The sequence below is a fragment of the Struthio camelus genome, chromosome 4, assembly GCF_040807025.1.
Source record: "Struthio camelus isolate bStrCam1 chromosome 4, bStrCam1.hap1, whole genome shotgun sequence".
NCBI classification, from domain to species: Eukaryota; Metazoa; Chordata; class Aves; order Struthioniformes; family Struthionidae; genus Struthio; species Struthio camelus.
The window spans coordinates 44,008,260-44,033,651 of record NC_090945.1 but is presented as its reverse complement, the minus strand read 5'-3'; the positions used below and the strand labels follow the sequence as shown (position 1 = coordinate 44,033,651).

Below are 25,392 nucleotides of genomic sequence, written 5' to 3'. Positions count from 1 at the left end.
TATCTTTTGAAAATGTCATTGTTTTACTATTTCCTTGTTTAATCATTCCTTAATTAATTTAATAATTCCTATTAAACTTTTCTGCCTCTGTGATATATTTGTACTTAAAGCAATACTGACTAGACATTCAGTATTTTATTCTTTTTTTTATTTTGGTAAGCTTTTTGCTTAAATTGAATATTTTATACAGCAGTCTCATGGGGGGATAGAGTCATTTTTAATTTTAATAGGCCAGCCATTGTGTAGTGCTGTTACTTGGACACAGATCCTTCATGCTGACTCATATGGAAAGAACATTGTTAAGTTAATAGGCATTATTTTAATCTGATTGCTAAGCTGAGGTTCTGTTACTTGAATATGTCCAGTTACTTTCTTGCTTAATAGATTTGCCCAAAATATGATATAACATGTCTTGAGGCATCAGCAACAAAATCCATAAATGAAGCTCTTCCCCCAAAAAGGCTTTTTCTGTAATTGGAACAGGGGAGACCTCAAAGTAATACAGTTTTCTTTATACTTTGATTTTTAGTCACTATTTTGCTCATGACACAAACTCTGTTTCTGTTATTTTCCTCTGAACAATGTACTCTCTCCTTCCCCTTTGCTCTGATGCATATAACTAACTAACACCATTTCCTTACTATGAAGAAATAGGTATCTTAGGTTTCTTCTGCTGTGTCTGAATGAAATTTGACTTATTGAGCCCTCTTGATTAAGAGATTTCAAAGAAGAAGTAATAACTAGCCAACTGGGGAAAAAATATAGAGCAGTCCATTTTAGAAAACAGCATGTTTTTGTGTGTGGAAAAAACATATTATTTTTGTAATAGTTGTTCACTGTTAGTGAACGACTGAGGATGTAAAAGTCCTTTCTTAGGGGATATTGGACTCGCTTCCATATAGCAATACAGCATATGGTGAAACAATTGCTACTGTTCAGGGCTGCTTACATACTAAGTGTATATGTTAATAACTGCATCCTTCAGAAAACATTCAAAAAACCCTGCGTAGATGAAGTCCGTTCAAAATTTTGTACGCATTTCCCATAAAACTCTCAGAGTGACTCTGACCTTGTATATCTAGATTACTGCTAAGAGCAGTTGATTAAATATTAATTATCCTTGCTATGTGATTTTGATCAGATAGTTTAAATATTGATCCAGTATTCTAGTCAGGATTTGAATCACGGGATATAAATCATGGTTGCATTCATACAAATGGAAAAGGAGGGGTGCTAGAGCAGAACATTGAACTCAGTTAACTGTAGAGATTTTAATAGTGTGTACCTTATTAGGTTCTTTTTGTTTCCGATTGTAATCACAGAAAGTGACATTTTCAATTTAGAATACATACACAAGAGAAGCAGATTTCCCATTCTCCTTCTGGTAATGTAAATTCGAATGGTCACTGTAAGTCTCCAAAATGGCATGTGGTTTCTGTCATCCTGTATTCATATAGATATATTTACATTAAGAATGAAACTACCAGTGTATTTCAGTAGGGTCAGTAGAAGACTAACAGATGTCTCCAGAAGATGCTCTCTCTTAGGGCTTAACTGCTCCTAGGAATAATGAGAATATCATTGCAAAGAGCTGCTATGTGCAATCCATAGCTTCAGTTTTACAGAGAATAGCCTTTTTAAGATAAAGTTTGACTATATTACTTTTTGTTTATTTTTCTAAAAGAAAGGATTTAATTTACCAAGAGAAACTTTCAGAGGAAGAAGAAACTTTCAGTTATGAAATTTAATGGGAACATTTGGACTGTAAATATGATTCAAATAATGTATTGCAATTAATGTTTAAATCTATTAGGAAACCTCAATTTAAATAATCGATTTTAATCTCTGTTTTTTTTGTTCTTGTTTCTACTCCCAAGCAGATTAGTGATGACTCTGACTGGTGATCAGCTACTGGTGGTCAGTTTTTGCATTACTTTGGTACTAATTTTTGCTAATCAAAAGAAATGTTCTAGCTCTCAAATTTTATTTATTTCAATAATGAGGTCCTTAATGATAGGAAAAAAAAAGAAAATGGTGAATTATGAGTCAACTTGTGTTGAGCTACATTGGAATAGATACTGAATCCACTAAAGGTGATCACAGGCGGCTTTCTTAATTTGTTAGTAGTTTAAAAAAAAAAAAAGGAATCAGATAAAATCGTTTTCCTCAGCAACTGGGGGAATCCAACCTGTTGTAGATGCTAAAGAAAAAAGTTAGTTCATCAAAAATATTTTTTTTAAAAAACAAATTAGTTTTTCAGAAAAGGAGGTATTATTCTTAGTCTGTGAATTTGCTGATTATTATGATCACTAGGTTCTTAATAAGTTTAGAATTGGTAGACTTTCTCTTTCTACATCAGTCTCTCTTCATAGACTTGAGAAAAACAATTTATTTGGTTTTTTTTAATTCCCATTTTGTTTCTAAACTGCGAATGAACTGATCAGTGACTGAAGTTGTTGAATTACTTGAATTAAAATCAGTAACACAGGACTGTTGCCAGAAGAGGCAATTGTTTAACTCTCTGAAAAGGCCAGCTCCAAGTGCTTCACAGGGAGTTTGAGCATTCCAATGATTTAATTTTCTTTCAAGTTTCAACAGCAAACCAATTACTGGCCGATTTTAGAAGTTTGGTAGAGTGTAGTGTTTTAAGCCTCAATATGGCATACCATATTTGAATTTTAAATGCTGTCTTTTCAAGGTACTCATTTACATTTAAAAATATTTTATGTTATTATTTTTCCAGACTAATGTCTTTTGTAAATAACATATTGCATTCTAGGAAAAGAGAGGAACCTAGGGTAGAGAGAATGTAAGGGGAAGGGGGGGGAAAACTGCGCATGTCCTGTATGCGTATATGTTATGCAAAGGAACGTTGACCAAATGTGGATAAAAAGTACAGTGTAGAGTCTGTTGGGCAAGGTCTATCCAGGTCCATGGCAGGATAAAGCAGACTAAATATATTCATGAAGCTGCATTTAAAAGTTCATTTTAAGCTTACAAGAAAACCACTAATTGCTTACCAATTTAAGGGAAATAACTGTATGTTCGTCTTAATCAGATTAGATGTGTCAGAGAATAACATATTGAAAAAATATGTAATAATACATTTGATTTTTTTTGGTATTGCTGGGTAGATAAGCAAAAAAGGCCACTCGATTAGTATATGTGGGAGAAGGTAAAAACAAATTCATTTTCGTGATTAAAATTTTTTTTCTCAGCCTATGCAATACAAATCAACTAAGTTTGATTTAAGTTTTAATGTGTTTCTTTCTGTTTTGTTTCTATATTCTCAAACTTTAGCAATGATGTTATGATACCACTGTAAATTGCAAAAGAAATGTATTTGGGTTTGGTGGGTAGTTTTTGTTCTTTTTTAACTTCTCATTTCATCTTGGAAGTGTTAGGGCTCAATATCTTTTAAAAAAAATTCATTAGAGCTCAAGCTGCTTGCTAGTTTCAGAAATTACTAGCTTAAGTTGTGTTGGAATTTTTAGATAGAAAGTTAAACCAGATTATCTTAACCCTAACTATTGGCCATGTTGCATTAAAATGCCCTGCAACAAATTTATTTTAGTCTTAGCCTCTCATTTTCTCCTCACTCGTACATGATTGTCTGTAGACAACATTTTCAGACATTTTTAACTTTTTAACAGATCTTTAGTCAACTGTGGTAAAGGCTAAAAAGTGGCTATAACTTTTTTGCATACAGTGCAGTCCTATAATCACTGCAGAAATAGTGGTGACAGTTTAAATGTGCCTGTTTTCTGCAGCTGCTGCCAGAGGTGGGCCAACAGAATGAGTGCTGTGCTCTTCAACTGCTTCTGTAAAAAGTAAAATACCTCTACTTTAATTAAGATTTAAACTAAAGTATCAATAAATGCAAACTAATTGGGTTTTGCACTGAAGAAGACTAGAAACTATCATAGCCTGTTCTGCTTCAGGGGGAGAATAAACATGGAAACATCTTAAAACAGCTCAATCTGGAAGTGTTTAAAAATGAATAATTAAAAAAAAATCCTGAAAGCGTCTTCACTTTATAGAAAGCAACCAATCTGATAGGTCAAATTTGAGCACTTTAGATTTTATCTCCTGCATTAGCAGAACAAAAAGTTAAATGAAAAAAGCTCCACAGAAATCAGATTTTAGTTGTCAAATATTGCTTACAGCAAAGCTTCCTGCTGATTTGAGTTATAATTCAGTAATTACTGTATAGCAATATTTTTAAATACAATTATTCCCTGTAGTTAATGACCTTTTTAAAGAACTTACCAAATCCATTCCTTCTGAAAAGAATAAAAAAATTAGTCTTCTGTGATTGATTTTAAATTACCACAGAGGTACTGTGTGTTGTATACAGCATGTTTAAGGATTGTGTTACATTTATTCTTCCTCATAGTTAGCAATTTTTGTTAATCTAGATGCAGCATATTTTACTGAAAGTATACTGTGGAAATTTTTGTGTTGCTATAAAAATTACTCAATATAAAATGAGACCAGCAATTTTCAGTATCACTAGCTTGCATATTAAGAAATAATAGTAATAAGAAATAGCTATTTTGGCTCTTAAATTAGAAACATATGCTGATTTTGTCCATTTGTAATACGTGCAGATAAAGTAGCACAACAAGAATGGAACGAAATGCCGAATTTGCTCAAGCGTTCAAACAGTAGACTCATTATTGCCTCCAAATTGCAACTGTCAAACCAGGAGGGAGAGTTTTGTATGATAGGACAATGAGGTTTTTTAATACTTATTGAAGGAAAAACTGGTGTTGCTGATATCAGTGGAAAAACTGGTGTTGCTGATATCAGTGGCAAAACTGTTACTAAATGGAGCCAAGATTTCTGGGTTTTAGTGAAACATGCACTATGGAGACTTTTAAACTTGGATCTGCCAGTCTGCAGATTAGTTTTCCTGGTGGGAGTATGTGTTATTGATTCCAGTAATCTCTGTTTCCACACGTTGCTGTGCTGCCTCTTTACATTTCTAAACAGGAATCTGCTCTAGTCTGGAAGTCATTGAGGTGCAGTATGAGCGCCTTCAAACTGGAGGCATTGTGCCGTGCAGACAGGAATGCAATGTCATTGTGAGCGCAGCCCTGTGATAAGTTAACTGTGTGATTTTTTTGAGCACAGTTGGTTCACATGCGACTGTCAGTGCCTGTATGTTTAAAAACTACCTGAATAGCCTAGTGGTCTAGCTAGTTTAAATAAATAATAATTGAGTATAAGTTTCTCAGGACTCTGTAATACCATGCTGATTTTAATGGTGCTCACTGTTGAAGAACTGAGAGTAAGATTTTTCCTATTCTTGTGTAACTATGATAATTTAGTTATCACTGTGATATATTTCTGCACGTTTCTCTATAGTTGATGATATACTTTCAGGAATACAAAACACTTTTGAGAGTGCAGCCCTCAAAAGACAGGGGAGAAGCATATATGAAACTGCAGTTCGCTGAGATGAAATACAGCACTATCTGAATAATAACTAGAAAAATTTTTTAAGAGTTGTTTGACAGGGAACAAAATGACTCTTCTGTGGAAGAGGACATTTGTGGACATCATTGGACCCTTGAGTATATTTTTAATTAAATATTTGTTTTATTTTTTAGTTTTAAGGCCTCAACTACTGCCACATTATTTTCAGACTCTTCCTGACCGAGTACTGATGTCATTGCTGACAGTTTAATCAGTTTCATGAATTTTGCAAACAGTGCAGCAAACTGATGCCATTATTAGGGGTAATAGTTGTTGCAAAGTCTAAGATGAAATGGGAAAGAGGTTCACAGTTGACAATATTTGACAGTTCCTTTCAGCTGTAGGCAGCAGAGCTGATAATCAGCACATCCAGTTTATTCAAATACCTTTCATGCTTTATGATTAACAAGCAAATTTGTAATGGAATAGATTGCTGCTTGGCATTTCTCATTGTCCATATTCTTTTTGTCTTGAAAGCCTTTAATCACTATGTATAAAAGCAGTGTATATCTTTATTGTATCCGTGAGTCAAAACTATTTTTCAACAAAAATTAATGTCATATTTCTTTACGCAGGAAGGTTATATTCTTTCTATAGACTGTAACTTATGAAATGTCCTAATTGAGAGTTTTTTTCTGGGAAGTACTTCATTCACTAACTTTTGAGGTCAAAATCTCAAAAGAAAAAATGAATTCATTTTTGATCGTGGAAGGTATCAGTAAGATTGTTTAACTAGCCACAGAGGTCTCTGTTGATCAGTGCTGGCATTCCATCCCTCTTCAGAGCACTGTGTAGATGGTCTAGACAACAAGGGATGAAATTCTGGCTGTATTGAAATAAGCAATAATTTTACTGCTGATTTCAAAAATGCTTATTTCAATCATTGCTTATTTCAATATACAGAGAATTTCTGTAAACCTCGAGAAGTGATCTTTTTTAGCTCTTTATTCTGTGCAGAAAAGGTGTTGGTATGTACCTACTATAGGGAGGTCTTTCCGAAAACTTTACACTTGCAAAAATAGATTGCAAATAGATTGAAGTAGTTTCTAAAATGTGTCGTGATCATGAGACAGATCCCTCAAGGTGCCTTATTTGGATTTGACATTGTTGACGTTGTAGAGCATCTCAGTTTAATTAGTCTGTATATTAAAGGGAACTCTTGCTTCTTCTTACTAGTACACACATCTTCTATGAGGATTGCAAATACATGAAGATAGATTGATAGTTTTCTTTGGAGCCAGGTCCATGTGATGATAATGACCATTTATTTTTTGTGGCTTGCACCTGAGGAGTCGGAGGCTGTACAGATGATGTTGCAAGCTTTCAGAGTTGTGAGAAAGTCAGAAAATTGGATGTTCCTGTGAAGACTCAGACATATGTTAGAGATTTAAGAAGAGTTGGTTAATGTTAAGCTAGAGTTGGGTTTTGTATTCAATGTCCTTGTAATCTTTTCTTTCCAATCTTTTACCTAAATGTGTAATCTCAAATTTTATTTTAAAATATGTGGATTTTTAGTTAATAAGTTTGCCTTGGGTTGAGACCATGAGAGAGAAACCAATTTAGTTTTACTAACTACATAGATCCATATCTGGCTTAGGAAATGTCTCATGCACACATGGCTAGACATGTGGAAAACGCTTGTTCTATCCTTATGTGTTTGCCCATGCACATGCTTTTTCCTGCTGTTGGAGACTGGATCCTAGGCTCAAAGAGCCTTTGATCTGACAGACCACTGTCACTCCTGTGTTCTTCTGTAACCCTCACAGACCATGTATTGTCAGGGGCTAAATTTTGAGAAGTTGGTTCCAGCAGTCATGGGTCATGTCCATTTTACAAGAAGAAAATGACTAGAGACAGTGCCTGTTTACCTGGCTCAGGTAAACAATAAGGTCCCATAAATAGTGATACAGAATTTTATCACTCTGCTGTTGTATTGGCTAAAGAGCAGTTTCTTAGTAGGCTTTGCAACTTAATGCATCATAAGGGATCGTGACTAGATCTCAGGAGGATCTTGACCGTGGAGGTTTTCCCTGCTTGCTCTTTCATAAATACAAAGAGTGTATTTCCTTGAAACATGAAATATGCGGGTAGTCAGAAGTGATGAGGTTCCACGTTATCCAGTTAAATCTGTAAACTTAAGACATCTCTGAGCCATAGGTCAAGTAGGGGAGAAGGCATACCATACAGCGTGTGTAATTGGCTGCTGTTCAAGGCAGGACACTAGGCTTAGTAGAGTTTGGTCTGACCTGAAACAACCGTTCTTATGTAAAGCTCTGTAGCCATAGAATTGGTATTCTTTATGATTGCAAAGTATGGTATGCTGTTATTGCTTTGCTGCATTTAATGTAGTCAATATTTTCCTGCTTGTCCCTCCTGTCTGCTAAGCTTGTTGTCCCTGCAAGAGAAAGTTAATGGAGTACAAGCATTTGCACTGTTTTATGAACCTTTCCTTAGTTTTCCTTTGCTTTTGCAGATTTGCTGATTGAAGCCTGATTTTCCTCTCTGATGGGCTCAGATTAAAATACATACCATAGTTATTGTCAGCTACTTTAGTATTCCAAAGGAGCACTGTATATTTACTCGATGTCAAAGGATGTGTTACAGCTATCAGAAGAAAGCACTGAGCCATTTGAAGACCAGGTATTCATCTTAACAAAAGAAATACCCTCAATTCTTCTGGAGAAAGTTTATAGATCTTAAATGGCAATGTGATAAATGTAGAAACCCTTAGAATGTCATAATTGGTGCTATTGCGAATAGCTACCAAGGCTCATAATAGCCTTGCCCATTAAATTCACTGTGCTCTTTGATTTTGTTAAACTTATGCGGGATATTCTGTTCCCAATCCAGATAAGTCAGTTTGTCTTTTTTGTCACTAAGACGACAAATTTTTATTATCACTGTGAATGTTTAAGAAGAGCTCTTTATTTTAAAGAGTTCAGGAGAGTTAAGTCATTGCAGCTGGCTCAAACTACAAATATCTTCTACTGATTCCCTTTTAGACCTTGTTCAGTTTAAATGAAAAGGCTACACAGATGAGAAACTTTTTTTACTGCTTCCTGACAGGATGTGTTAGAAGAGAAAAACATCTTTAAGCTTTCCAAAAAACATATGCTTTCGCTGGATTCAAATGGATACCTGTATTGTATTGACATATATGGACGCTGTTCTATAATGGGAAAATGGCAACCCTCGGGTTAGAGTCCAGTCTGCCTAGACTCAGCTTGTATTGTCTCAGTACACCAGTCAGAAGTAGAAGAGGTTGAGAAATTGAATATTTGGATGAAAAAATGGAAACTTTGTTGACTGAAAATTTTCCCTTATTCCTTAATTCTCTCTTGACAATTTTATTTTCCAAGTGTGTGCCAGTCTCTGTAAATCTCTTTTTCTTTTTTCCTGTAGAAAGTTGAAAGCTTTAGTAAAGGTAAACCTATACATATTTATTTCATAACTGCTTTGTTACAAAACTATTTGTTATGATAGTCACTAAAAGGTGACTGTTCCTCTCAATTCCTTCAGTTCAGTATCTTCCTGGAAGCAAGGTTTTAAATATTTCCCTCCCTTAAACTAAGAGAGCACCTGCAATGATTTTCTTTTCTGAATATTGTCATACCTTGCACAAAAGTTCACTGGCCATTATGAACTTGCTCTGGATCTATTTCTTATACTGGTCTTCAGTTTTCAGCAGCAAACTTGGGGTAAAAGAGTACTGGAAGTCATATTAGAGTATATTTGCATTGTCAAATAAAGCACCTCATTGGTTTGTTCCTTACCTCTTGTCCTTAATTTTCCGTACTATGAATATTTATATACAGCTCATAAAGATTACTTGAACATCAGACATTCATGAACAATCCATTTGGTGTTCAGTGCATAGACTAGCAAAACATGATTGCACTTTGCTAACATATTTCATGTATGCCTGTGTAAACATTTCAGATATTTGTACTCTAATCATATCTTTTTAAAATCATGACTTTTTTCATTCTTCCTTCAACTACTGATTGCTAAATTTCTGTGGAGACACAGCTGCAGATTACATTTACTTAACTAGAACTCTGTTTTCCATGAGCTGGTGGTACAGAGTAGAAGTAGCTGCCTCTGATTAATTGCTGTGTTTTAGTAAAGTTACATATTTTAGGTTAAGATAACTATCTCAACATATAAGTTCTGTATGTTATAGTTACTGCTATTTTTCATATAGCTGCACCCAGAAGTAGCCATTGCATTTGAATCTGTGGAGTCTTTACAGTTGTGAGGATACAAAAAGATCACATTTATTTTATGAAAAATGTAATTTAATTGAAATGATTTTAAATATTATGAAACATTAATCATGAGCAGAATGTCTGTATGGAACATTAATTTGAAGCAGTAAGAATGAGCAGCTGCAGTTCCCTGATATGATATCTGCTGTGTTTATATTAATTATCTCATAACACAGACTAACTGAAGTAGAAAATTCATTATGTTTAGTTAAATAGTAAGGAATTCAAAATGCTTTTATTTGTTAATTTGAAGGTATCTTCCCAAAATCATAGACCCTAGAGGTAGCAGAAGGCTAATAAACTAATGGGATTATAAAAATAGAAATATATATATGATTTTTTTTTCAATTTACAGTCTTTTTTAAGAAAAAGTCTGATTATGCATATGACAAGATGACTGAAATGGCTGTCCTGTCCTTTGGGTACGAGTTTAAAGGGCTTTTTGTCCTTCTGCCAAATTTATTGTTTTTTTACAGACACATTTCTTTTTGTCTTATGTTATTCTTCCCATTTATGACAGACCTAGAAATACTGCAGTGTATTGAAGGAATTGTAAATCCATTTGCATATAATTTTTGTTCTCTTATTCTTAGATATTTAGATATAGCCAAATGGAGACTAGCCTTTAGTCTGGAGCTTAGAGCTTTCAGCTCAAGCAATGAGCTCCTTAAGGTTACGTTAAGGTGTTCAGAAACCTATGCTGGATGGCAGTGTTACAGAAAACAGATTCGGAGTAGGTAGGTGTGCTTTATATAATGTTCCAGTTTAGTTTAATAGCTACTGAATTCTAATGCTGAATAGAATTCCAATGTCAATATTAGGGTTACCATATTTTCACCAAGGGACTGCTGGAAAAAATACTTTTATATGTAGTGTTCTGTATATACTATTAGACAGTGCATCTCAAATGCATTGCATTTACTGTAGAGCCATACAGTACATATGTAGTAGGCAATGCATTGAAAGGGCATCAGACTCCATAAACATGTGTAGTAGATTGCTCTAAATATGCCCTGTCCTAGCTGAGTCAGAGTTGTTGCTGTAACCAGGTTTCTGGATGTCCAGCAATCCTGGACAGATGGGTGCAATTCTCAAGTTAGAACATGAAAAAATGCTTGGGTATTGTTTTGGGAAAACAGTATACAGTTAGAAGATAGTAAAGAGTAGTAGATCATTCTTTTTTAAAGGGGAGTAGTCTTTCATATAGCAAGGAAGCATCATAAGAATGACGTGATGATCACAGGAAAATGCCTTTGACATGAATGACTAGACACTGTCCTGAGCAGCCAGATGTAATTAGAACTGCTTTTAGCAGGGGGTAGGACTAAATGACCTCTGGAGATCCCTTCCAATCTAAATTTTTCTGTGATCATCTGTAGTGATTCTAATGAACAGAAAATACAAGGACAATCAGAACTCTTTCTGTAGTACACACTGATTGTATATTGCCTTTCATATGGAGTAATTTGTAGTTTGCTTTAGGAGATGGTTGATATTACCCTGTTCCTAAAACTGTCCATATGCTCTCTGTCTCTTTACATGTTTTCATTTTACTATATACACAAACCTTTCAATATTGTTCTGCTCCAGTGCATCAGATTGTATGTGCTGGGGATGCTCTTCTGTAGTTCTGGTCATAGGGATTGTGCATCTTGAAACCTGTGATAGTCATGTGTTAAGCCAGTTGCAACATGTGATAGTAGAGTACCACATTGTGCCTTGGAAGTGTGCCTTCTTGAAGGACAAGGTTCTTCATATGCCACTCTGAAACAAAGCCTCGATCTTTCTTCTACAACTTAACCCTATTGGCCGCTGAACACATGTCGTGAGTAGATTATAGCTTTCAGAATAGCTGACTGAAAGGGTGGATTCAGGAGACCTGCTGCTGAAAATCGAGGTGGAAGTATTTATACCCAAAATCAGCACACAGGTTCCATCTACAGCCTTGTGGTCCCATATATTACACTGAGTGATGCTACATAGTGTGAAGAGGGGGCGTTGTCCCTTTTCTTTTCAAATCACTTTTTGAGCCTTCTCTTATAAAAGTTGCTCCATAATACAGCAGTATTTCAGTGTGCTTGCTTACATATGTCAATATGATATTTTCTGAACTGCCGTTAATTTGTGTGTGTGTGTGTGTGTGAAAGAGAGAGATAATGTGTGCATTTATATAAAATTATACACTATTCAAATAACTTATTTTCTATTATCTAAGAAAGCTAGGACTGCTTTAAATATGTTAGGGAATTCAGTCCATTACAGTACTCCCAAAATATGTTGTGTGTGTCTTCATAGCTTTAAGTATTACTATTTTTACTTCTTCATCAGTTAGCTTGAGTTGAAAGGCACCAGAAGAACACATACTGATTAGCATTTTCAAATATTCTGCTTCCAATCAGTAAATTATATTAAAATGCCAACACAAATTGTAACATTTACTGTATGTGAAAACAAATTGAGCAGTTGGTTCCTCTTAACATTTATGTAATATTTATTATAAAGATATTTCTGGATTGAGTACTTACAAGCTTTCAGCTCTCTTCATTTGTTGCAGAGCTATATATGTTGGTTTTAAGAAGACAGTTTTTATTACTTCAGATAATAGGAGACTCCCGTAACCTTTGAGCTGGTGACTTCATTTTACCCCATACTAATTCTCTTAATGGGTACTAGAATTGATTGTAATAGCAAGAATGCATTGTGTTGGCATTAGACAAGAACAGAAGCACTTCTTGGCAGGTTCCTGAGTGCATTCATGTGATTTAATATGCGTTTTTTGATTACTGTCTAACCTTCTACAACCTTTACAGTCTGTCTTTTGCCATTAAAGATTCATCTCCCAGGCTATCAGGTGAAATAGTAGTCTGAATAGATCTGAATTACCGCATCTTGACCTATTTTAAATCAATGCAGACCAATGCGTACGTATGATAATTTCAGCAGTGTATATCTTTAGAGGCCAATCACCGAGAAGAAAAGTCCCTGAACATATCCTGAACATACATATATTAATTAATATAATTATTCGTCTTATAGCATAACCTTTAGCAAGCACATTTCCATTGCAAATAGTGTTCTGGTGAACAGAGTGTTAGGCTGATCCTCTGTACTCGAGAATACAAAGTTTATGCACATAAATCCTTGTGAATAAGGTGGAGTGCTGAGGCAGGTACTGTACTAAGACAGTATACAAATAAAAACCAAAACAAATTTTAAAATTTCGTTAAATAAACCTGAATTTTTTGTTACTTGGAGGTTTTATCTGAGCATAACTTAGGGTTACTTTGTGCAGCCCAGGCTTTCTGGGAAAAATAAAATGGTAACTGGGATAAAGTCTGAATATTGCTCTCCCCTTTTATTTTTCATGACTTTGTGAAGGCTGCTTTTTAAACTGAAGTGTTTTAAGTCTGTTCTCTGTTCATATGAATGTGCTTGGAAAGCTGAAGAAAGCTTATTGATCTGTTTCTGAGTGAGTGGAAAATCATTTATTTTACTATTTTAAAGATTATTTTGCTATTTCTCTTTTTTTACATGTCAAAACAGGAACAAAAGTCTGAAATGTGGCAACTGCTTTTAAAAATGAAGAAGTTATTTAGGGTTGAAGATCATATCTTTAAAATGCAGAAGACATTACAAAAAGTTCTTATACTCTTTATTAATGACCTAAGTGGTAAGAATCTTCAGTCTGTCTTTGTATGTTTGGCTAACTCGATACACGGAATGTTAAATGGGATTCTTTCTCTTGTCTAAGGCCCTCAGCTCACTCGGAATGTACAATTGCTGCCTTAGTCATTTTGGCCACAGCATCATAAGATGAGCTTATAATGAAACAAAAATAGAGGGAAAATTCCATTATAATGTTATATATTATTTAAGTAGTAATGTGGAATCAGTGTGCTAATGTGATATTGAAACATTCAAAGAGCTAGTAAGAATGTGAATTACCACCATTTTCTATCCTTTGTATGACCTAACAAATTTTGTTATTTTCTGGCACATTTTAATCATCGTATAATTTGATAGGCCTTGATGCATCTGGCAAAATCGATGACCTTTTTAACATTTCTTCTGTATTTATAGAATTCCTTTTTCCCTTCTTTTGTGCTGTGAAAGTCTGATGGTTCCTGCTTTTTAAAGCTTAAACATGCTTGAAAATATGTTCATTTTCAAGTAATTTAAACCATGAATTGTATTAGCTATCCAGTTCACCAAAATTGTAATATATTTTATAGACTGAATCATCTTATCCTAGAATATAGCACCATTGAATTGTGACCAGGGTACTATTGTACAAAGCCAGTTCCAGGCGTTGGTGAAAAAAGTAGATTAGGGCAGTGGACTGCAGAGGGAGCAGGATCCTAGCCTGAATAGCCCATCCTTACAGTTTGTCTGCAGAGGTTACCACTGCTTCCTTTTCTAGGGCAGGAAGCACAGGAAATTGAGAGGACAAGGAGAAAGCAAAGGATTTTCTCAGGAAGGACAAGAGGAGGAAAGAAGAGTTTCTTCAAAAGTACCAGAACAGTGACTCCTCCCAGTATCTCATTTAAACTCAGTAACATAGAGGCTCCCTGGCCATCACCACCTTCCAAAAGTTCCTGTGATATTTCCTAGACTTGCTTTCCCTCCAAACTCTTCTCTTGTCATAAAAAATATTTTCTTCCTGAAAAGAGATAAAAAAAATGGGACTTTGTGCCGTATGTAAAGACTTGACCCAGCTCTGTCCAGCAGATTGATAGAGAGAAATGCAGATATTTTTAGGCCATATTTGCTGACTATTCAGTTAGTCTATTTGAAGTCTGTACTCTGTATTTTTAGACTTGGGTTTGTGTCTTTCAAGCATTGATGGAAATGCTTGCAAATCCCTTTCAGAAGGGGAAAGGAAAATGAGATACATGTTAGTATATACAATGTATTGTAATAGATATAGATCTTAAGCAAAATTCCTCCCTAGACTGTGCCTGAGTCTAATACTGGGCCCAATAAGCCAAAAATTATGCTATTTTCATAGTAACTTCAGAATGACTGCTCCATGTACCAGTTATTCTTTTTCTGGGGTGAAGGGGTCGTCTGATCTGATTGATCCAAATGAAAAAAGGTAAGGATCTGAATCAACAGTAAAACAAGCAGTATTCATGATGAATTTGGTCATAGTAACACTTATTCTGATGAATAAGTTTGAACACTAGTTATAAAGCACAGTTATACAAAAAGCTGTCAAAGAATAACATTAATCTTGAACTGTCCTGGAATTTACTTTTGGCTATTCATACATATCCTACAAAAACACTTTAATGAGCATTTGTAAAATATGCCCCCTGCTTTATAAACTTGGAATTATATCAAGATCTGCAGTTACAGTTAAATATGGCAGTTGCAGGGCAGCTTTCAGATAGTTTTACTAATGTGAAAACATGCTAAAAAACTAATATACAATTTCTAGTTTTGTGCGTTTATGATTTAACGTGGAAGCTAGGTTAATACAAAGCTGACTATTTCATGTACTGTATTAATACTAATTAAATTTATTTGGAATAACTATGGAATGTCAATCTTAGTGTAATTTAAAAATATAATCTTTAAACTAGTAGGCATATTGATGTTCAGCCCCAAGCCTGCAAATGTTTTAGAGCTTTTCTTATTCATATAAAATATCTAATTTTAATGAAGAAAATATTATTCGTATTTAATGTTAACAAGTTGACTTTCTGGTTGCCACAAGTGTTGTTATTTGTATAAAATACATTGTAAGCACCGTTGTGGAAACCTGAAGAAAGAAGTACATCAGGTTCTTCTTCTCTGTCAGTTCTGTCTGGGCTGAGATAGAACCAAACTGGGATTCGTTACCTGAATTACCTTTCGGAACCGTCAAAAGATTCAATATTTTCCTTCAAGGGAGCTTCTTTAGAGTTCTTTACTGCTTTGTGTTACCTCATTGGGTAAGGGAGTGCAGCCTTTGAGCCACTGTCATGGTATAAGTAGTAGTCCATGCACTTTTTGTGTAGTAACTTAGGAAGTGGAGATCTTGGCTCAAGGGCACTGAGACTTCTTGTTCTACCTCTAAAAGGGATATGCTTATCTGTAGTTATAGAAATAGCTATGCTACTTCAAGAATCCCTTTGCCTCCACTAATATTCCTTATATACTTATGTAAGTTTGTTTTCTTCTGTGTCAGCTTTCAGTATAAAATATAATATTCCAGTAGGGTCTTTTTTTTTGTTTTAATTTTCATGTTAGTACAGCATTGGCCTTATTTCCAGTAATCAGAATATAAAAAACTGAATTATGTTCATGAAACAGTTTTATGCTTCTGAAATGCTTCAAACAGTATAGTACTCTAGAATATTCAGTGAGGACCATATGCAGCAGTGAGCATGGAAGTGAATGAATACTGACATCGGATAGGAAATTAACCTAATGTAGCTCTAACTTGTACTACATAGCAGGAGTCAGAAAATAAGAAATACATTATTAAAATACTGCTGTTTAATACTTTTTATAATATCACACATGATTTTTTCTTTTTCTATTATTTTAATACTAGGATAGCTAGATCATGAAAAGCATTCTGGAAAAAAGTAAGTATACTGAAATCTGAAACTTAACTTTCTCAGTGGAAAATTCCAAAATAGAGAAAAGGAAAAAAAGGAGGAGGATGAGGGTCAGAAAAATATCCAATAAATTTTACTCTCCAGCAATCAAAATGAAACTGTGCCTTTAGTTGTTAATTAATACACTCAAAATTTGAACATATTTTACACATCCTCTGGAAATGAAATGATTGATAGAAATTTTCATGGGAAGAATTATAATTTGCTGGTCAGTTCTATTATTTAAATCATTTTCTGAGATCCTAGTAAGTGAACTGTATGTTCTTTGATTAAAAAAAAAAGTGGTACTCAAGTACTGAAATAGGAGACTTTTTTTATAAATCCATGCCTTAAATCCTTGCTGAGAACAGTTTGTCCATGTAAGTTAAGTGTACAGATTACTGCAGTTCTGCTGCATGTTTCTTGTAAATTTCATATATAGAAGACATCTGCTTTTACTTGACATATTAGAAGTGTCATGAACCAAAAATTTACTGTGCCTTTAAATTGACCACAGAATCACAGAATGGTTGAGGTTGGAAGGGACCTCTGGAGATCATCTAGTGCAGCCTCCCTGCTCAAGCAGGGTCCTCTAGAGCATATTTCCCAGGATCGTATCCAGATTGGTTTTGAATATCTCCAGTGAAGGAGACTCCACTACCTCTCTGGGCAACCTGTGCCAGTGCTCTGTCACCCTCACTGTCAAGAAGTTTTTCCTCAAAATACTTCCTCAAAATATTATTTTCTGATAATACAGTAAATGTAATTACCTGCCGTGCTTGAGAGCTGACTGCAGCACTTGAGTAGCTGTGCGGAGTAAAATAGGCAAATGACGATTGTAATCCATGTGTTTTACGTTGCGTTGATTTTGGAAGATGATCTATTCCCATCATAAAAATATTGAATTCATTAAAATGAACAACGAAAATGGTGATATTTTTCTCATTCTCTATTTTGGAATAGAAAACATAATTTGAAGTGTCAAGCAAAATTTGGAAAAAAGGCTATGAGAAGCTAAAGTTGGAGGAACCGACCCAAATCTGAGATCTGATATGGGATGTATTTTTCATTTGACACCCAAAATGTTACTTACGTACATTCCATTTTGAAAGGAATGTAATTTACAGGAGAACAGAAAATGTCTTATTAGGTCATATTGTACACAGCAGTGGCCACTATCAGATGCTGAAGCGGCAAGCTATATCTTATACCGAGCAGTTGAAGAGGCAGTGTTTTCTTTTCTTGCTGTTGTATTTTTTTACCCTAACTAGCTTAGAAGTTGTTTAGCTTCAATTTATCTATCTGACTGCTTCTACAGAAAGGAAGAATTCATACGTTGTCTCCACCATGCAGTTGTTGTGTTCTTCTTGCTGTTAATATTAATCAGTCTAAGCTTTTATTTGTGCCTGGCACTCTCATGAGTTCTCTGTGTATATAAATATTTGTGTGTGTTTGTAAATGAGCTAGCTTAATATCTTTATATCTCATATGCTGGCTCTGAACAAGTTGCCTCAGAATCAGGGGTAGCATAGCTGCAAAAACATAGCACTGCACATAGACAAACTAGAAGTAGGCCAAAATAGCCTGTTCAGTGCACCACATTAATGGAGCTGTACAGTTTCTGTGACCTGTGGTAGTGTCGCACACTGTTTTGCAGGGTAGGAAAATCAAAGTGGTTAAATGGCAGGTCAGAGACCCCTAATAATTGCTTATTATTGCATACCCTTCGATTCAGTTCTCATTCTAACAGTCTTTCTCTTAAGCTAAGGGAGGGTAGTTAGAGAAGGGAACAGTATTATGCCATTTCAGTTGTAATGGCAGCGGCAAATAAAGAGGGGCAGAGTGTTTCAAATTAACGTCTAGTTCTGCATGCTGGACTGTCAGCCAGTGTGAGGACTGGTAAAGGAAAGTGCCTTTATTGTAGCAAACATAACAGTGTCCCACACATTCAAATTATGAGTGCATAGCCTTGACTCAGGAGACCATTTTCATCTTACTGTCACAGTATGACATTTTTGAGTGTACATGACCATAGGTCATAAATAAAATTGTTTCCAGTTCCCTGCTGTTATCTGGAAAAAATGATTCCATTATACAAGAGAAAAGCACACTATGAGATTTTTTAAAATGTCAGTTTGTTCATAATATATGCAAATGTATATTTAGAGTCCACCTAAATGGAGTGGACTCCGTTTGCATATATTATGAAGTGGAGAGAACCAAAGTCTCAAGAGAGTTTTTTCAGCAAAGAGTGAATACACAAATGCAGAGATGCCTGCTCTTGTACAGGTCTTCTCCTTTGTTGACATAATGACGTGTTTCAATGTTACTGTAAAATAGAGAGAGTGTTTCACAGTGTTGTTCGATTGAATGAAGTGTGCAGAAAGCTATGTCACCAACTATTATGAATTGCTGTATAATAAAGGAAAAGCAAGCTGAACTGAAGATTTATTTTAAACAACTTTGCTATGAAGCTGTGCTGCCGTAGGTTAAGAGCTCCCCAGATCTTAGCTTAGTCAGCTACTGGTAGAACTGGAAAATTATCCTGATCTGGAAATGGTGTCTACTCACAAGGGCAAGGGGAGGCATTCTGGTATATAGGGAGGCATGCATCTAGTCTCTTTCCAGGTTGCCTTTGTAATCTTCCAGATCCTATTATTTTCCTCATCTCCCAGGGAAAGAGAGTTCTGGAATGTGTGCCTGCTTGCCCCAAGCAGACCTTCTCTTCATCTCTTTCTCCAGCAGCTTAACAGCGAAGGAATAGGCCTCTTCCCTGACCATCTCTATTACCTGCTTCTTCTGCTGGCTTCAGTACTACCTACCAGTACTGTACCACACTTCAGCCAAGCTTTTACTGCTTTTACTGCGCTGTTGCTACAGATCCACTTTTTGATCTTGCGTCCTTTTGCTACCTAATTGGTCTCTGTTTCTGGACTAAAAAGGCTACCCTTTCCATCGCCACACTGCTGCCTATTTGCAGTTAGGAGCTCAAAATTGTTGGCTTGTAAACTGCATTTGATCAAAAATGCTTTCAGGATATGCTTGGACCACTTTTGCTGTCAACTGTATTTCCTCTTTTTACACTTAAGCATAGGAGAGCAAGTTGGGTGTTCGTGCATTATCCATTGAAATTACATCTCTGACCTACTCTTGTTGGGCTTTCATTGCTTTGGTTCAATGGACATAGAAGCAGAACTCTAAAAGACTCTCAGGGGTCTCTCTGTTGTACTGCCTCACCTACAGTATGACGTAGAAATGTCTGTGCTAGAACTGTTTGTAATAGTTTGCAATAGTTCGTAAAAGATATTGTTAGCTTCTAGATATGTATCACTGTATAATTGCCACATACATTGGAGATTTATTTCTGAGGACCCTAATTAGATTTTGAAGGCATACGTAAGCAATGAAAGTGAAATTTATGAAGGAAGGAAAGTCGTGGAACATATATGTTTATATTATTGTATGTGTTTTACTTTTTTTTTTTTTTTAATAGTTTGAAGGTTCTTTTTAAGCAGCCAGGAGAAAAACATTAAACAACTCTACATTTTGTTTTTCAGTGTGCAGTGACCTGGAGTTCAGGGAGGTTGCAAGCAGATTGAGAGACTGGTTTAAGGCACTTCATGAAAGTGGATTTCAGAATAAGAAGACTAGGATTGTACAGAGGCCTGAAAGAAGCAGTAAGAGATTTTCTAGTTACGTTATTTGATATTCTCTTTGATACTTTTCTGTACTTTTGAATTTTCATTGCAAAGGCTTGCCTTATTCTTGTGTGCTTTAAACAGCTGTGTGTGAGAAACCATAACTGTGCTTTTCTTATTCAGTTTCTTATTTATGAAGCAGAGCTATGTGGTTTAGTACTGACATATGATGCTCGCTTTAAACTTCTAATGTCGTCTGGCAGGACTCTTGCTCGTAAAAATATATGGAAGCTACCATTCACAAAGCTGTAGCTTAAACTCCTGTTTGACTGAGAAAAGTACAGTGGAAGTGCTTTTGATAGAACTTGACAATTAGCTGCTGTATGAGGAGAAGAAAAGAAGAAGTAGGGGTTTTGAGTAACTTTTCCATAGAGAAAAGTGAGTTGCTGAATGGCTAGCCATAAGAAATGATGTATAGAAGCCTTAATTATCTGTGACCCATCCTTGCTAGTTGATGTCACAGTAAGTACTGCTACAGAAAAACACATGGATAAAAAAGCTTATAAGAAAAAAATCTTCAAGGATATGCTTCAGGAGTACTGGACGTCAGGAGTACGTCAGGAGTCAGGAGTACTAATGAAGTGGAAACAGTAGGGGGCCTAATTTGTTTTTATCCACCTCGAATGTTAAGATAGACTTTTTGTTGTAGAAAGTAGTAAAGTTTCAAAATGTAATTATCAAAGGTTTTTTTTTTTTTTTGTAATAGCAATTAAAATGTGCAATAATAGTCTTAAGAGTGATGTCCTACTGTGGAGGAGACTCAAATTAGATTTTGTAAGCCTTAAACCTCTACCTTTCGTTAACATGAAGAGCAAGCTATTTATGAATTCCTCCAGAGTATAAATTTCACAGAACTTGGCCACCACTGATTGCTTGCCTTGGTTCTTCCTTTATTAACATTTTAAAGTGATTGCTTTTTGGCTTTTATTTCCTAGCCTCTCCATTCCATATAACTTTTTTTTTTTTTTTAAGAAATTCATTTATTTCATTTAATTGGAAGTGTTATTTGTTTGTGTGATTCTTCATGCTAAAGTAATAATGCTGTAAAACACAATGAAGTAAAGATGAATCTGTCTTATCTGGCAGTCTTTCTCTTACTATTGAGAAGAAACTGTTTCTGTTTCTGTAGGTGATAGGACATCACTCAGTTAAAGGTTACCTGAAGCATTGCATAAGGTTCTGATTCTTGCTGAATGCTTAGTTTACTGAAGATAACACACTGAATAAGTACGGTCAAAAGCGTGAGTGGGTTCTATATCATACAGGAGTCTAAAGTTCACTGTTAAAAATTTGAAAACTTTATTTATAATGTAGTGCAAACACACATTTCTTAGGAGCATGAGCTTTTTCCCTTAGACATGTTCCTTGGTCATTTTTCTTTAAGCAAGGCTTACAGGTAGCATTTATAAGACTTACGATCTATTTTTGAGACAGGTATTTGTATCACTATGTGCACCCTTTCATTTATTTTATCACTTACTTGTTTGTTTGCTAATTTTTACAGTAGAATAACAATCAAACACTATGTTTAGACTTAAGATTTAAGATTTTAATATGCCTGACTAAAAATACAAGAGAAAATGTGGACTTTTGGACCTAGGAATCTGTTACATGATCCAGACTGCTTGATTTGTTTTCACATTGTCGTGATCCCTTGGTATAACATTAGCAACACTCATAAATTGTTGGTTTTGCATCTAGTATATTCTAAATGTTCATGTTCTGGCTCTTTGTGTGCAATGCAAAAGGTAATAACCGTCTATTTGGAAGATATAGATCAAAACAGGTGAGAGAAACGTGGGCATTTTTAGAATAGATTGTTGAATTATATCAAACAAACACCTAGATCTGTGAGCGTTTCTGCAGAAAACATCAGTGTCCAATTGTGATTAGCTTCCTCCAAAATGTTAATGTCTTTGGAGATCTTTCCCAGCTAACTTGATCTAGCAAAGGAACCTTTCTAAGGCAGATAGAGATACATACTCACCTTTAAAAGCCTTGAGAGGAAGATCTTATCTACAAATACAATTCTTACGATTGAGATAAAAGGTTTCTGACCCAGTTTTCAGAATTTCCTTTTGGAAGCCTTCAAAGTCATGGAGTTCCTGCCTTTGTCTATATGCACAATTCACACAGGTACTTTAGAAGGTATCTGAAATTTAGATATACGTTACACTGGATCCTACCCTACTATTTTTTTGAGAGACGGAATCAAGTATTGATATGGATAGCTAGCGATCCATAAGAGCCTTTTCAGGGCTCTTTTTAGTCAAGTTGTAAGGCTATTAAATCTGTGTGGAAAAGTCTGCTTTTATTGCTGCTATTGACTTTAAATTCCCTGTGAACGTGGTGCTGTCTGAAATGTTTGACTTTACTTATGCTTTTAATCTTGTGGAGAAATTTGTCAGAAGTAGCTAGAATGTTTTACAAAACATGAAGTGATGACTATGCTAGGTTTAATTTGGATTTTGAATTTCAAAGGGTTATACCTCATCAATGTAAAAACAGAAGTAGCATTGTTACAATGATGTTGAAAAATTTGCTAGTAGTTACATAAATGTTAGAGTGTAAATGTGGAGGTTTAGTGATAGGCTTCGGCATATTTATTTTCTTTTTAGTGAAACAAGGCAAATCAAATGTAAGGAAATGGTTACATATCAGACTTTCAGGTGGTCCTATCTTTTCTTCTTTTCTTTCTCTCTTAAAAAAAAAAAAAGTGTTTTGATGAAAGCTAGAAAGTTTTACAAAAATTTTTGGACAGTGACCCTTTAGAATTTGGTTTTTTTATTAGTATGGCAAGTCACTCAAATTGCATACATCTAATTGTGATCAAATTGCTTTCAGATGCAATGGATCTTATTTATTCTGGCCAATATTTACTAGATTGAATTAATTTGAGAGGCTACTGCAAAAAAGCAGTCCTTCTATAGACAGAAAGTGATTGAACATTCAGTTGTAATTTCTTTCTTCAAACAAAGTAATGCATGTACCTATTTTTATGAATAAACTAATTTTATGTGTTAAAGTATCCTAAAAACAGATTACTTTTAGTGTTCTTTGCAGAAGGATAAGCATGGCTGCGTACATTGTTTTTTCACCTTACTGTTCTATCCAATTAGAAAATTTTTATACTAGATATTTTACAGTCTGACATTTTAGAACAGCTTCATAATAATTTTTTTATGTTTTTCAAAACCAGTGATTTTTTTGTCTTTTTAGTGATATAAGAAATTATTTATTTCATTTGTGGATTTGGGAGATGCAAAAAGTGTTTAAATACTTCTTGCTGTTGTTAAGGCAACTGTTTTTTCTAGTACGTACATTTTTGTACTTCAGAGTTGCTCATTTTGAGGCAACAAAAAATATTACACTTCATGAGAAATTAACAAGTCTGCAGTTTAGAAGAAAAATTAAAAAAACACACAAAGAAACAAAGGGAATGATATTCATTCAACATGGCAATGTTCTTTCTAATACCATTAAGAAATTCTTAAAGCTGTTGTTCTTCAAGAGTACTCGTGAGTATTCCTGAGTACTATCTCTAATCAAGTCCCTCAGAAGTCAGTCTCCAAAGTCCTAGTAGGTCCAAAATATCAGGCACATTAATTTTTAAGTATATCAGGATTAAACAAAGTCTAGTCACTATTTTGGGGATGCATGACAGCTAAATCTAGAAATAAGTCTTGCAAAGAACTTAATCATGTGTAGAGACCTTATAAATTACTCATGAGACCTAGAGATCTGTACAGAACAACAGCTCTCACAAAAAGCAGCCTGAATGCATTCAGTGTCCTTATTGCTGTAGGAGGTCCCTGGAGTTGTTCAGTACCTTTGGGGAATTAAAAATCTGTTCTGGCACCCTTTCCGCCCAGGCTGTCCTTTTTCTGGTCATAGAGTTTCTTCCTTGCTGAAAAAAAATATTCTGCATTTAAAAGCAATTTGTGACATCCTTTCTGATTGTCCATTTGCATTTCAGACTTCTCATATTTCAATCTGTCTGGTGGCACTTGGGACAGGATTTATTAAACGTCTTGGGCATTTCTGACCTTCTGACCAAAGCAGATCTTGTACAAGTTGATAATGCCTTGCTGATGCTTTTCAGAGCTGTTATACCTGTTAAATAATCCACATTGATTGTTGCAATCATGAATATTATTCCTAAACAACAAAAAAGTGTTTAGGTCAATATACTGATATCGAGTTAAAAATGTAAGGTACCTAGATTGTTTTATTTTTACCAATGGTTACAGAATTTTGTTTAGCTGATACTTATTGTTTTTAAAATATGACTCTTATTACTAATAGATACCTGAATATTTCTAATAATTAACAGAATTTGATTTCCAAAATCCCTTTTGCATCCAGATGCATAGAGATTGTATATATCTAGAAAGACCATTATTGTAAATGCTATATAAACACTTCAATCTTATCCTCAAACAGTCTGGTCTAACTAGATGACACAGATGGGAAAGAAAAGTGTTTTCTACCTCCATTATTATTCCCATGCACATGGGGAACTAAGGCATTGAAAACTTTGGTGAAATTTTATCTATCTGTTCAAATAATTTTAAAATATTTTCTCTATTGATGTATTTTTTCTATTTTTTCTGTTAATTATATAATAAATTTATATATTAATAAAGGGAGTTAATGCATCAAATACAGAGCACAGAAAATACCACAATCTCACAAACATTTCTGCTAACTGGCAATCTGTTTCTGAAGAATATTTCTTGTGCACCTTGTCATGTTAGACAATGAAAAACCAGAGAACAAAGATAATAGAATCTTCTTATGGCCTGGGAAGAATATGATTATTTAGATTCTAGTAGTATACGCGTAGTTTTGAAAATAATAGAAAAATGCAAGAAGTCTGAAAGAAAATCACTTACAATTGGCTTGGCTAGATAAGCCATATATATCTAGGTAAGATATTACATTGGAGTTGCCAAAATACTCTCACAAACCTGGAACAAGAAAAGACCAATTTTGTTTGGAAAAGTGTAAAGAAATCGAATAGCTGCAGATATTTTCTTGGAGGTTTTTACTTCATTTTTCTAACTCTTTTAAGTTCCTTATCTAAGCAGAGACGCAATTGACATTATACAGAAATAAATTAAATTTCTTTGTTCCTCCCTGCAGAAGCATATTTGGAAACTCCAATGTATAAACAGAGGGCTGAAGAAAGACCTTTGCTTACTCCTCTCAGTACCCTCCCATGCAGTCATTTTATAATTATCAGAGATAAAAAGAATTAGTGTTTGTAAACATCATTTTTGATTTTGTAAAAACTTTGACTGCCTGAGAATTTGACTACTTTCTGAGAACTTGTCTCAGGAAAAGTCTGATATCCTA

The 25,392-nt window shown here is 34.7% G+C and overlaps 1 protein-coding gene across 5 annotated transcripts in view; it reads left to right on the top strand.

The window, feature by feature from the left end:
• Positions 1-25,392, top strand: part of SPOCK3 (SPARC (osteonectin), cwcv and kazal like domains proteoglycan 3) — a 501,844-nt gene that overhangs the window by 458,970 nt on the left and 17,482 nt on the right. For all 5 annotated transcript variants that reach the window (XM_068942432.1, XM_068942433.1, XM_068942431.1 and 2 more), the window contains one exon: positions 19,894-20,013. In XM_068942432.1, coding sequence (XP_068798533.1) covers positions 19,894-20,013 — 120 coding nt within the window. The remainder of the gene's footprint in view (positions 1-19,893; positions 20,014-25,392) is intronic.